General features: G+C 38.4%; 1 protein-coding gene across 3 annotated transcripts in view; it reads left to right on the top strand.

Moving 5' to 3' along the window:
* Positions 1-2901: 2901 nt before the first annotated feature.
* Positions 2902-15297, top strand: part of Micu2 (mitochondrial calcium uptake 2) — a 92642-nt gene continuing 80246 nt past the window's right edge. For 2 of the 3 annotated variants that reach the window (XM_063232509.1, XM_003477394.5), the window contains exon 1: positions 2903-3132. In XM_063232509.1, coding sequence (XP_063088579.1) covers positions 2923-3132 — 210 coding nt within the window. In that variant the 5' untranslated portion in view covers positions 2903-2922. Of the gene's footprint in view, positions 3133-15297 lie in introns of all 3 variants that reach the window. The other variant, XM_013141135.3, reaches the window with a different exon arrangement.

Here is a 15297-nt window from a genome sequence, read left to right as displayed (position 1 = left end):
TAGATATAATAACCAAATTCAGGAGTGTAGCTGGACACAAATTCAGCACTCAATAGCCTTCCTGTACATAAGCAATAAACTCAGAAAGAGAGAAATTGAGGAAACAATACCTTTTATAATAGCACCCAAAATAAAGAAATACCTAGGAATCAATGTAACATAGGAAGTAAAACGTCACTGAAAACTACAGCACTCTGAAAGAAGACTGAAGAGGATAGCAGAAAATGGAAAGACAGCCCTTATTCTTGGGTGGGAAGAATTAATATCACAGAATTAACTTCCAAAATTACTATACAAATTGAATGCAATCCTTATCAAAATACCAAGAGTATATTTCACAGAACTAGAGAAAACATTCCTAAAATTCACTTGGAACCAAACAAGACCTAGAATAGCAAAAGCAATTCTGTGCAACAAAGGCAAGTCTAGGGCATCACAATTCCTGACTTGAAATTATACTACAAAGCTACTATGATAAAAATAGCATAGTACTGGCAAAAAACACAGACATGAGGATCAATGGAACAGAATAGAAGGTTCAGAAACAACTTCAGACAGATTTAGTCACATTATGTTTGACAAAGGTTCCAAACACTTTCACTGGAATTAAGCCTCTTTAATAAATGGTGCTGGAAATACTGGCTTTCCACATGCTGAAGATTAAAACTAGATCCATTACCAGGCAGGGTGGCTCATGCCCACAATCCCAGCACTCAGGAGGCTGAGGCACAAAGATTCCCTTAAGTTGGAGGCCAGCCAGGCTTCACAGTGAGTTTAAGGCCAGCCTAAATGACATAGTCAGATTCTGTCTCAGAAAGCACAAACAAAAAATTAGACCCATATCTTTCCCCATGCACTAACTAAAATCAAAATGGGTCAAAGATTTAAATATTAAAACAGAAACTGGGACGGGGGGGGGGACAGAAACACTAAATCTGCTAGAAGATGGAATAGGTAGAACTCTTAAAGACATGGCTATAGGCAAAGACCTTATGAACAAAACCCCAATTACACAGGAAATATCACAAAGAATCAACAACTAGAACGTCCTCTTATTTTAAAGCTTTTGCACAGCAAGAGAAACCAACAGAGTGAAGAGACAACCGGTAGTGTAGGAAAAAATTTTACCCACTGTGCTTCAGACAAAGGACTAATATCTAGAATATATAAAGAATTCAAAGTTACCACACTCTTCAAATTTAAAAAACCAGTCCAAAAACGAGCATCTAAAATGTATAGACACATCTCAGATGAAGTCGAAGAAATGGTAAATAAATGTATGAAAAAAGTTCAACATCACTGGTTGAGAGATGCAAGTTAAAACAACACTGAGTTTCCATCTCACTTCAGAGAGAATGGCTGGCGTCAAGAAATCAAACGAAACACGCTGGTGGAGCTGTAGGGGAAAACGAACCCTTCCACCACCGTTGGTGGGAGTGTAGACTGGTGCAAACAATGAGGAAAGAGTGAGGAGATTCCTTTACAAACTAAAGTTAGAGGTTCCATGTGACCCAGTTATTCCCCTTGTGGGTATCTTCCCGAAAAAACTAAAACCATCACACCATAGTGATATACACGCACTCATGTTTATTAGCAGTTTTTAATGGCTAAATCTTAGAACAACCCAAATGCCCATCAATCAAGGAATGAATAAAGAAGATGTAGGGTTTTTTATACAATAGAATACTATTCTGTCATACAGAAGAATAAGCTTGAGATATTTCTAGCTAAACGTTTTGTATGCATCTTGATACCATACTCTTAAGCGAAATAAATCAGACACACGTGTAAATATCACATTGCTTCTCCGGTGTGATAAGCCAAGAGTAAATAAGCACCAAAACGTATAATAGATCTGGAGAAATGGAAAGAAAATGTCCAAATTTAAAGGGGCAGACGGAGGGGAGAGAGGCCAAGGGAAAAAAGGGGCAAGAGACAAAAAAGAGAACAGATGGTAAGTCCAGGGCAAGAGGATTGTAAGTCTACGCCCAGTCTTGGAAAGTTACCCTCTCAAAAAAAAAAAAAAAAAAAAAAAAAAAAAAAAAAAAAAAAAAAAAAAAACCAGTGCTGGGGATAAGTATAACCAGTGTCAGAACAAGAATAATTTTATTAATTCTAAAATTTTGTCAGCTGCAAAAAAGGGATAGAAAAACACACATATTTTTGTAAAACAAGGGCAGTTTTCCAGATGTTATTTAAAATGGCTTAGGAAAAGATACATTCAGTTCAGGTAAATGAAACTTTTGCTAATAAATTCTTAATTTAGACAGACTTCTGTTAACAGCAAATGCAATGAAGTTAAAGTGCAGACTCTCGGTCGCCACAAGCCAACTCCTACGGGGATGCGGTTCTAGCAGCTATGAAGACCACACTGACAGGGAAACACAATCAGCGCCCTTTTTTCCAGCAGTGCACGTCTCAGGTTACAGGGCTCTCCTCTGCAGCTTCCGCAGCCTCACCAAACGCTGGATTCCCCCCTAGAGAGGACGCCACATATTCTCTCGAGTGACTGGAAGGCGACAAGGTTGCTGGGCAAATAATCACCGCTATCTTCGAATTCTGCAAACAGGCGTGTCCCATAAGTCCGACCACTGAGTGGGAGTTCCTTAGCTCACTGTATCACTCATCCTTGGTCCTCGCTCCCTTTCCTCTCAGCTGGTCGGCACCTGCAGCCGGAGCTTCCTAGCAACAGGCGCACTAGCTCGCACCGCGCATCAGCGAGGCAGCGTGCGCGGTACTTCCACTGTTCCACCTAACCCACCCGCACCGGTGCAGCACGCGGCCCCGCGCCAAGGTCAGAGGACAGCTCTGGCAGGCTACGACGGCGAGGGGAAGGCGACCAGATCTCGCGAGAGCCAGGCCACTCTCAACTCGTACGAGGGGTGAGGGGGCGGAGCGCTGCGCTCGGGCACTTCCGCAAAGATGGCGGCGGCTGCGCGGACCAGCGCCCGGCTGGTGGTGTGGAGCAAACGACTGCGGCGCGGGCTGGAGGCCAGCCGACGGGCTGTGCACAGCTCGGGCTCCTTGGCAGCTGCGGTGACCGGCGTGGCACTGGCAGGGGCAGGAGCGGCCTGGCACCACGGCCGCGGGAATGTCGCGGCGCGCGGAGGCAGCCTCGCTGCCTCCACACAGGTACAGGACCTGCCCTTTCGGCGAGACAGCCCGGGCTCCGCCTCCTCAGACGCTGCTGGCTGGAGGGGCGTGGAGCCAGGCCCCCCTGGACCTGGGAGAGTGGGTCAGGCGCCTTCTGGGCAGTCCTTCTGGGGCCAGGCTGGGACCCGGACTCGCCGCTCGTGGGAGAGTCCGGCAGAGGCCAGAGCCCGCGAGCCGCAGACCCACCCGCGAGTGTGGTCGTGGGCAGAGTGGGCGTGTTGTCTGAGTGCAGGGCTTTCGGTTCGCTAGTTCTACACTGACAGCCTGATCGGTGGTGAGGCGTGTCCCTTATTCACCTGGATATCCCTTCACCTTTATAACTGAAAGTTGTACTTCACATTCTGTACGCCACGGTGGAACGAACTGTCCTGGTAACTTTTCAGTGTTGGAAGCATCGACCATAGAAACCGCTTGATCGTTACTAGATCTAAGTAGCAGTTCTGAGGAATGTTATTACAAGATTTGCACTTTAATAGTGGACCCTCAGTGCTGATGGTCCTAAAACCACTGTTAAATGTAAAAGTCAAATTTCCCACGGAAGTAATACTGCTGTGTAAAACTTCTGAAACTTTCAAGGAGTACTACATAAATATTGTAAAGACATTTTAGTGTGTGTGAGTTTTTTGGAAATTAAGCTTTTTTTAACTTGTTGGCTTATGTTAGGTCTTTCTAGTGCAAAACTTAAGGAACATACAAATACAACAAAAAGCAAAGCAAAACTAGTAATTGAAATTAAGCATCATCGAATGATATTTTTTGTTTGTATGAAAGTGATACATAGATAATACGTGCAATGTTACCCCACCCCATCATTTTTGATTGCATGCCGGAAGGATATTTTAGTGTTTCATAGCATAGTTAATATTGTGTCAGGCTGTTCATTTTGTTGCTGTTCATGATTAGTTTCTCTACTCCCATTCTCAATATCCCTTAATTTATTCTATGTAGGACACTTTGGTTAATTTTTCTCACACTGTTTTTTTAACCACATAAGTGTACCCCTTTTAGAAATCATCAGTGCCTTATTCTGACTAAAATAAAATGACTTCTTTTTCTGGTACTGGCAACAACTCCAGCTGTACACACGCTAGGCAAATGCTGTACTACTGGAGCTACATTCCCAACTAGTCCTCCATTTTCCAGCTTTGTGATTCAGAGCCCCTGTTCACAGTCTGACGTGTCTATCAATACTCAACTATCTCCCCACAAAAGGGACTCACTGATTTAACTTTATCCGTTTCATTGTTTTGTTCCAGCTTGCTGACTTGAGGGTAAAAACTTTATACTCATATTTAAGGTTTTTTCCTAAACTGTCAGTCTCCTTCCCCTACAACTTTGTAACTTTAAACATTTGTAACTTTGTAGTAGATATCCATTCCCATTACCAATTGTTGTGGAGTTCTTTGACACATTTGCTTGATCTGTTGTTGGACCCATTAATGGTTGTCATTCTTGTACTACCACAGTGGACTTCTCTAAACAACAGTAGCTGAATAATAGTGTATTTAGTATAGCTATAGCTTGAAAACTAGAAGTGAATTTGATGATGATGAGTGCATTTCCCTAGAATGGGTGCCTGTTAATCCTCCATGGGATGTGTGCATAGGGGAGAATTTCTGAGATAGGTACTAGAATTTTGGTTTGTGATTAATAATCTCATCACAATTCAAATTATTTTATGCATTCATATGGTGATAGTTAATTTGGTATCACTTATGTATCTATAATTATAATGAAAATGTCTTTTCCATCATGTTAAGTGCACTTTCCATTACAAATGGTGAATTTGTGTTAGTGAAGTTTTGGACTTTCCTGGTTGTCAGTGTAATCAACAGCTTGGCTTTGTGGGGGTCAATCAGGAATTGAGGACAGACTTTCCCATCCTGAAACAAGCACAAAAGTCAGAATTTCCCGTCTTTTCCTTTCTTCCTTCCACAATCATTGGAATCTTACTTTCTCCCAGGCTGTGTGCAGGGATTAAGGGTTGCAGACAGTTTCTGTGCTTCTGCCACAGACAAGAACAGTCGGAAGCAGTGTGCTAGGCACTGTGCTCAGTGTGAGGGCTGGGTGCCTTAGGGATGTGCTGGAGCAGCACCTCACACTGTCTTAGTTTCCTGAAGAAAGAGCAGGAAGTGGTCACCTGAAGGGTGATACAGCATTTGCTGGACAAAAAGTGTTGCAGTAAAGTATTATCTTTTCAGAGGTCTGAAAGAGTTTGACTCTGCAGAATGTGAGCTGCAAAAATGAGTGTGAAAGGTGACTGGTAGTCAGCTCACGAAGTCACCTTACGCCAGGTGACAGTTTTCATCCTGAGGACAGTGGAGAGCATTTGCAGGAGGGGGACCTCCTGGACCCCCTCCTGTCCTTCACTCCAGGCATAAAATACAAAGGGTCTGTGAACTTAGAAGAAGATTACATTTTGTTTCCATTGGCCTGTAATTTAAATTTTTCTTCAGTTATGAATGTAAGTGCAAAGCTACTATGGTATTATAGTAACTGATTTTGTCATTAATAGAAATGTCAGATAGTTTAGGTATCTGAAAGCATCACATCTTCAAAACTACTTATTTAACATGCCACCATATCATGTTATATAATGTATTAAAAAGTATATATTAATATATTACAGATTTTATTCTGACCTTTGGAAAAGGAATATCAAAACTTCAAGATAAAAAGATGAATTGATGGCTTGGGGATTTAGTTCAGTGGCACAGTACCTGCCTGGCAAGCACATGGTCCTGAGTTCAATTCCTAGTACAAAAAAAGTGAATTGAAAACTGGAGTTACAGAGCTTTTGGAATAATTCAGGAAAGCCGAGATCAAAATCAGTGAAAAGATAAATTTGTGAGGTGTCTGAGTTGTAATTGTGTTGTTCCAGTAATATGTAATGATAATAACTGGGCAACAAAATGTTGCCTCCCAAGAAATGTAGTGGAATTCTCTTTAAAACTCAACAACATGTTGATTATGTCTATGTAATGGAAACACATGGAAACACATGGAAATATTTAAAAACGGTTTAGTTTTACTCCCATTACAGTATGATATTTCAGACATAGTCACATCAAGTCAGAAATGATAGAAGGGAGGAGATAAAGAAGATAACTTCATTTTCGGTAAACCTTAGTATATTGAGAAATGCTATAAAAAATTATTTCAGTGGAGGAAGGAGTCTAGAACTAGAAAGTTACAACAGCTATACAAGGCTATTGAGCTTTTGTTGTTACAAACTATAAATAATATATTGGCAGACCAAATCTGATTAAAACAAACAAACCTCCAAATTATTAAGTAAATCCTCTACAACCTGCATCAAACTAAAAGTGATGCTTCCCTGAACCTTAGTATTGTATATTAATCATGTAGTAATAGGATCCAAACTTGGGAAAAGTAGACAAAAACAAAGTAAAGCCAAGGTAAAATGGATTATAATTATAGTTGACAACTGCAATCTTTTGTTCTTAACTCACTTGTTAATTTCACAGATACTTCACATGGTCCCCTTTTCTTGCATTTCTGTCCTTAATTTTTTTCATATGTAATTTCAGATGTCGTAAGTTTCTATGACTTCCTGACAGGTTTTGTTTGCTTTTCAATGGAAAATTTGTCCATTGCTGTTTTTTTTTAACTTTTTTTTTTTTTTTTTTAAATCGGTACCAGGGATCGAACTTACAACTGCCTGCTTGCAAGGCAGGTGCTTATGCTGCTGAGTTAAATCCCCAGCCCACTGTCCATTGCTGTTTAAAAAGCAAAGTTATTTTGTATTACTTGCTTTATAATGTTGTGATTTTTTTGTAAATAAATCAAAATTCTATATTATATTAGTTCATTAGTATTCAGTTCTGTCTGATAATTCATTTACGTTTGCATTTATAAATGCTTAAAAATTTTTTGCAAAAATTTAGTAGGGTTTCTGTTTTTCTTTCATAGCTCTTGGTACTCTTTGGAATTATTTTACCTACATGTTTGTCTTCCTTCTCTAACGACTGGTCCTGTGGTTGGGTGGTTGGTTTGGTTTTGGTTTTTTGAGAAAGGATCCCTGTAGTTCAGGCTCTCCTCACTGACTGTATAGCTCAGGTCGGCCTCAGACTCATCTGCCATCCACAGTGCTAAGATTGTAGGATTGACCTCTCTGTAATTTTGGTGCCTAGAATAATTGCTGTCACACAATTTCACTTAATAAATGTGAATAAATAATAATGAATGAATGAAATGAACTGCATTATTTAACAAAGTGAACTTGCCTATCTTTGATTCAATAGGCATTTAGAGAAATATTAGGTAGCTAGCATACAGCTGTGATTAGAATCAGCTAAGTTACTAATTGTCCTAGATATTTTGAACTTAGAACCATAGAGACATGTCTCATTTCCAGTAGAAAGCCTATGTGCTTAAGAGACCATGCCCTTGTCTGCTGATCCTTTATGCCTACTATGTCTGGTATGTAACAGGTACAGAAAATATTTATTGAATGGATAAGTTGGTGAAATCTTAATTTTAATAATGGCTACACTATTGTTTCGGAAGTTTAAAGAACAATGACATTCACCTGTTGCTCAATATGATATTGAACATTTGATTAACATTACCAGTTTTGTGACTTTACCCCCACCTCTGGTATAGGGGATTGAACCCAGGGCCTTCACACTGAGTTACAAACCCAGCCTTTTCTGTTTTGAGTCAGGGTCTCGCCAGGTTGCCCAGGCTGGGCTCAGAGTTACCTACTGATGCCACTGCTCCTCGGAGCAGTTCACAAGCCTCTGCCAGATAGGATGTTTATGCATGGCAGCTGAAGGACCCCTCTGGAGCTGCCATGGAAGCTGCTTACTAGAGCTGTTTGGAAGCCCCCGCCCCTGTGGAAAGAGTGTTGTCCTGAAGGTGCAATCAGAGCCACCATTTACCAACTGGAAATCACAGGAAGTGGGTCTGGCGTGTCTGGGGGGTTCTTTGGGCTTCAGCTCATTGGTTTTTTGCAGTGTCACTTCAGTGCCCTCTGTTGACAGAGGCTAAAGTTGTTCCAGCTAGCAAAGGAGAAGAGTTTACTTGAACTTTTCAATATCATAGAGCAAGGAGTGGATGTGGAGCAGAAGATAATACATTGATAACTGCTGCAGATACTTACTTAGTTTAAAAAGATAGGACCCCCCTCAGAGATTTTGCCTGGCATTGTTTATCTCTACTTGTTATAAAATTCCTGATGAGCCAGGTGAGGTGGCACACACCTGTAATCCCAGCTACTATGGGGGTTCAAGCACATGGATTGTAAGTACAAGGCCAGCCTGGGCAATTTAGCAAGATCCTGTCTCAGAAGTAAAATACAAAGGGCTGGGGGTATAGCTCAGCATTTCCCCAAGCCTAATGTCCCCAGTACTGCAAAACAAAATACCAGATAAATGGGTATAGGAATTGAGGCTTAGAGTAGTTTAAATTTTACTTTTAATTGTGCTTTTTTTTTTTTAAGGCAGAGTTTAATCTTTTTTTTTTTTTTTTTTGTCTTTTTCGTTTTTATCGGTACCAGGGATTGAACTCACGACTGCCTGCTTGCAAGGCAGGCGCTTATGCCGCTGAGCTAAATCCCTAGCCCCAGCAGAGTTTAATCTTTATGCTGATGGACGGTTGCATCTTCATGTCAGCAGACCGTTGCAGGATAATTCCACAAAGGCAACAGCGCTGAATTTACAGAAAGCTTAATTTATATAGAATTTAGAAGTGGGAGGTACAAAGCAAGTGACACACATTACATAATTGGTTACACGCATTGAGTGATGCATGCTAGTTTTGAACAGTTTTGTTGAAACAAAGAAATTATTTTGTCATAATACAGAAGCACTCTGGGAACCAGAGGAGAGGACCCTTACAGAATGAGCATAGTTAAAGGTGTCCTTGAATTAGCCTAGGGTGCCTTCAGGTATGACAGTTACTCTGACTAGCTGCTCATCAGAGATTGGCAGCTAGGCTGTAGACACTGTCAGGTTCAGTTAAATTCAACAGGAACTTGATCAGAGACCTCTAATTGATCATGAAATACCTATAAATTTGCTGTTTTACAAAAGTGTTTTTACATTATAATTGTACCCCAACATTTGTTGCTTTTTTTAATAGAGGGAAATCTTATCCTCAGTTTCCCCAGTTTCTTCAGTAGCAAGGGGCTGATAAGAGGGAATAGCTTATAAATGAACTTGAATTTGAAATTTCCAATGTCTTGAATTTGTATACACTCCTAGAATGTTAATATAATATTTCCCATAAGGGAAATATTTTTATTGCAGAAGTACCAAGTTGAAAGTAAGCAACCCAAGATTAATACTTACAAAATAAAGAGCAAAGGCAACCTTTCTGGTACTTTCCCAGCGTGTCATAGTTGCAGTTCAGAGAATAATAGTTAATACTGAGATACGAATTAGAAAACAAGCAGGATAGCAGTACATTGAATCAGTAACTCAGTGAAACAAAGCCGGCAACAGCATTTTTGATTGTTGTAACTGAGTGCTTTGTTTTATACTAGAGTTTGAACCCAAGTCCCATGTCTGCTAGGCAAGGGCCATTGTATCACTGTGCTACATCCCCAGCCTTTTTAAAATTTTATCTTTGAAACAAAGTTGTTAAATTGCCCAGACTGACCTTGAATTTGTGAGCCTCCTGTTTCAACCTCTTCTCAGTAGCCAGGATTATAGCCATATACCATTAAACCCAACTTGATTAATCACTTGAGAAAGTACGTATTTTAAAAGGTCTTAAGAAGACCCAAGGATGTAGCTCGCTAGTGTACGTGCCTGCCTGGCAAGCACAAGGTCCTGAGTTAGAATCCCAGTACCAAAAAAGGGGGGGTAGGGTGGAGTATAAGACATTGGTCTTAGCCTTGTATCATTATGGTAAAATACCTAAGATAAATGAAGAAAGAAAAGTTTGTGTTTGGTCCTGGTTGGGAGGTGGTTTGGGTTGGCCCACAGGCATTGCCTGAGGGTATAAGAACTGAGTCACATTTTCGGTCAGTTGAGATATGTTCATTGCTTGGCAAAGCCTCCTGCTTAGGGAAGGGAAATCCTGGGCACTGGAGGAACTAAAGAAGGGTGACAGCAGCAGGGTTTCCTTAAATCTGAGAGATTTCTCCAGTTCTCAGAGAAAACAGAATGGGCCAAGAGGCACCAAGAAATTTTGCCTGTAGACAAATGTAATCTGAGGATCAATAATTAGTGTTTTTACTTCTGAATGATAAAATGGCTTAAAGTGTTAAGTCTTGTATATTTTACTTATTTTTATAACCTGACTAGAATTTGGGTTTGAGGTTTTTGTCAAGGAAAAACACATGGCAGAATACCAAATTTCAATCACTGTTTCTTAATCTGCTTTCATTGACTATCAAAAAAGGAAGTCAAAGTCTCAGAGTCACTGAAATTTAATATACTTTAAGCCCACATTTAGTTATTGATAACCTTACAACTACCATTCTAAACTACTTAGACGTGCCTATTTACCTTTCAGTCATTCATTAGCAACACTTAGAACAGGTAGGTACTCAATAATAGTTAAATGAGTAAACAAGTAGATGATGAATGTGTTTGGTACCCAGCTAAAGCTATGCTTAAAATAGCTACGTTCAATTGAAAGTGTACCTTTCCTGCAGTATTTAATTCATCGGTATTCTTATGTAGGTTTGCGGTTTTAAAGTATTTGTACCTGGCACTAAATAGTGTCTACTTTGTAGAATGCTCCTTAATTTAGGATTGGTTGATACTCCTTGTGATTTGGAATAGAGCTAAACCATACTGTGTTCTTTTTCAGTGCGTCTTATCAGTAACTGCTTAAGGCAGATTTCTACTGATGATATGTGCTTTTACCATGTAGTAACCAGTATCTGTCAGGTTTCTTCATTGTATTTTATACTCATTAATTATTTTGTGGAGAGATACTTTGAGGCTACCTAGTACTATCACTATTGTAATGTTTATTTATGTATGTATGTTCATATATGTCTCATGATTTCTAGTTTAATCCAAAGGGTTTCAATCCACTCCCACCACAGTTCACTTAAATAGCCTGTCTCCCCTATGAACGAATCTCCTAAAATGCCACACAGTGGACATAACCATACCCTGCTCCCCTTGTATCTGGCATGGGGAAGGTATATAGAGGGGTTGATTAGGTGAGACACAAAGTTGCAGGTAATTTGCCTAAGATAGTGTAAGTATAGCCTCTGAAATATCAGACAAATAATGGAAAAAGAGAAGGAAATGCCTAGAAAAGCAGCCTCTTAAAAGAAGTAAGCATCCCTTGCAGTGTTGATGCTGTCATTTCTCTTACACTTTTAAATATTTATTTATGCCACCCTTGGTTGGAAGAAGTTGCTTGGAAGATGCCACTGCAATCTTGACTTTTTTTTTTTCTATATCAGGAATCAGAATCAACCTTGTGCTTGCCAGGCAAGCACTGTGTTGCCGAGCTTTATTCCTGACCCAGCTTTAATTTTTTCAGTGGAAAGAAAAATGGAAAAATTAGATTATAATACAAGCTATAAAGAATATTAAAATGTATTTTATAAGGTCCTGTAATGTGCTTAAAGTGAATAATTTTAAACTTGGGAACAGGACAATTACATGCTTCCTAGTAGCTATTTGCTCACAAGCATGACTGATTCTGTGAGTTGTCATCTGTTTGACAAGGAGGAGACTGTAGCATCCTTAGAGCACGTAGAGTAAAACTTTGATGTGACAGTTTCTAATCTCTCTGGGGAAGACCTTTGTCTAACCACAAAGCTTTACGTAAAGGGCAAAGTGATGTGCATAGCATCACCATGTAATCATAAAAGGTCTCAAGAGTGGAAGAGTGCTCGCTTAAGTCTGCTGCCACCAAGAGGGTGAAATTAGCAAACTGAGCTCTGTATATGGCAGTAGGGACGTTATTAATGACCTCGACAAAAAAAAAAAAAAAAAAAAAAGAGTGTCCGTGACGTATTAGAGACAGAAATACAGCTGGAACATTTTGAAGGGAGATTGCAAAGCAAATGAGTGACTTCTTTCTGCAAGAGTTGCTGTAAAGGATGTTTAAGACACACGTAGGTGGGACATTGAGACAAGGGCAGGTTTTGTTTTATTTTTGTTCTAGTATACAAGACGAAGGATGTTTGAATGTCACCCATAAAGTTAGAGGGCAAGGGGATAATTTAGAAAATTCATAATATAAGGAAGGAAAATTATTACAGAAGGGTAATTATAGGTTGTCGTTGCAAAAGGAAGTTATGTGGAGTCAAAATCAGAAGTAGAAAGGTTAGGTTTTCTTAGCAGCAAAGATACTTCCATTGTAAGAGGAGTGAAAGCAGAGGGTATAGTTAATCTTAGAAACTATCAACAAATTCCACATTTTTCTTCCTTCAAAAAAAAAAGCCAAGGAAACTAATAGTGAACTCTGGAAAGTAATAAAATAGAATCAGGGAAATGTGGGCCATGTCAAAGGAATCTGTAATAACTGCTCCTGGAAAGAGTCACCCATAAAGTTAGGGGGCTAGGGGATAATTTAGAAAACTCATGAACTGTAGAGCTGAGATGTAATAGTTACAATGGATGTAGGGCCAACTGCCACAAACTTCTAAGGGTCTTATTTTGGGAAGTCAGCTACTTGATGTTTTTAAACGTTGCTGTAAAGTATTACCTAACACACAAAAAAGTATTATCTAACAAATTATTTTTCAGAAACCTGTAACACCTGTAATATATTGTATGTAGGCATCAAGTTTAAAAGTTATTAGCATTCTAAAAGAATGCCAAGTATGGGTTGTTTTCCTTTGATATTATTTAAATTCAAATTTGAACTCATATTTTGTATTGTGTGAGTATAACCTGACTAAAATAGATGGTCACAAATTTTAAATAAAACGAAGGACCATCATGCTTGTCAGCTAGAAACAAAATAATTTATGAAGTGAATTTGCAAGTCTTATTAATGTAGAACTCTCTTTTTCCATGACATATCAATGAATACTGTATTTTAAAACTCTAATAAGATGGAGCTTTTAATTTGCTGTAAGAACCCTAAACAGTTTCTAAAATTAAGTTGGCATTGCTTTTGTTTATTTCAGACTGTTTGTATTTATAAGGATAATTTTTGTGAAAAGGAAAAAAAAGACATTAGGACATTAAAAATGGGTAAAACTGGAACTTACTGCAGTGTACTGCCAATTTATTAGTAATCTATGCATTTGGTTTAATGATGGTCCGCTTAAAACTCTTATGCCAAAAACAAAAATTTTTAAATTTTAAAAAACTGTTAGGCCAAGGGTGATAAACTTTACAACAAATGCAAAAGTTTAATAAGCATGGGACATTGTAAGCTCAACGAAGACTAAAGCTTTCTTGGAGTAGAGCAAGAATGCAGAGGTTTTGTTTTGTTTTTCTTTATTGCCTCAGGTAAAAATGTCTGTGGAAACAGATAAGTGATGGCAAAGCTTTGATGTTAATAAACCCAAATGAAAGTCAAAAATCAAAGTGTGCAAATGGCTAGATTATGAAAAGAGAGATGACAAAATTATACCCTGTAATTAGGTATAATTTGTGCTTTTGACATTGCTATTTGTTCTGAATGAATAAGAGGTTGTCTTTTCTTCCTTGAATAATAGGACAGTACTTAATATATCCTGCTGTAAATCTCTGGAGAGACCCTTTATTGGGGAGCCAACGGAGAAAGAAAAAGTCTAATACAAAAGCAGAAGAGTATTTTAATCTTTTCTATTGCAGTTATATTTGTTGAGCTGAACCCAAGTAAAAATTATTACTGTTTTACTCTAAACCATACATTTTAATAGATGATATATACAAATAAGTTTTTTCATTGCTATGAACTTTGGAGTGTTATGATTATAATAGCAGTATATCGATTTAAAAGTTATAGTATAAATCAAAATATTTAGTGAACAAATAATGTCTTAGTAACCTACTTTCCATAAATAATAGATTATTGTTAAATGTTTTCATATGTCAATATAATGTCAATATGGAGTTAATATTTAATGAATTACATTTAAATACAGTTCATTCTAGGTGGAAAATTTGTAAGTTCCATGGAAGTATGATCTGCAAAGGATGTGATTACTATTAACTTATTAAAAAAAAGTATCCCCATGTATATTATATGCTTAAAGTGCTATCTACCAGGATATTTCTACAAATTGTTCTAGATGTTCCAAGGTAAAATATGAATGACTTAGTAAACCTATTGTTTGAGATGAATTGTGTCATTTTCCTTATTCTCATGTATTCAAAATTAGAAGATTATATACACAATAATGAGCCATAAATTGGTTAGTTGCTATACTTTTGTGTGTACAGTGTAAATGCCAAGAGATTAAATCTTACTATTTTAAAGACAAAGTCTTTTTTAGTTTAATTTAGTCGTAATTGCCCAGTTAAGAACCAGCTTAAGTCAGAACAGATCCCCTGGCAAGGCTTCTGTGCTTGTCTGCAAACTCAGCCCTTGGAGTTTGTGAAAGCTTGGAATTGCTGTAGGATTGCAGTCTAGATCAGGGCACACTGAGATGGTGGTGAAGAACTTTGTACGTGACTGCCTATTGCAAAGGAGAAACGCGAAATAGCTGAGCACTTCGTAAAAGTTCATCTGATGATTGGGTGGTAACTGATCCAGTGTCCTTCGTATGCTGAAGTATGTATGAAAGACCTCTTCTAGTGGTCTTTACTCTTACATGTTCTAAGTGGCAGTGGCAGCCCAGAAAAAATTAATAATTGAGAAGAACTAGGATTTAACCACAAGACCATTGCAACAGAAAAGATAATCAGTGATATAGTATGTTTCAGAAACTCGGTTTTTCACAAACTCATTACGGAGTAGTCATATTTTGTTAGTGATTGAAGCTTGACTTACTTGCCACTCTTTTGTCTTTAAATTAGGATTCTGTATTTCATTAATAAATTTGACCACTAGACAATTATAGTAAGATTGCTTGTTGTTAAAAAAAAAAGGATTGCTTCTTGTAATACTAAGGAAATAATATTTTATTATGATTACTGAAATTCTTTGAAATATATTAGAAAGGGTTCTGGAACTGTTGGGTTTTTGCCTTGGTTTAAGGGAAAAGTGATGAACAACTATGTAAAATCCACCTGTGTCCCATCCTGACTTAAAAAGACTAGTTAC

This window comes from Cavia porcellus, unplaced genomic scaffold, assembly GCF_034190915.1.
Source record: "Cavia porcellus strain 051 isolate PalLab524CR breed Dunkin Hartley unplaced genomic scaffold, mCavPor4.1 scaffold_21, whole genome shotgun sequence".
Lineage (NCBI taxonomy): Eukaryota > Metazoa > Chordata > Mammalia > Rodentia > Caviidae > Cavia > Cavia porcellus.
Note: the sequence above shows the minus strand (reverse complement) of the source record. Positions and strands in the feature narration are given on the sequence as shown.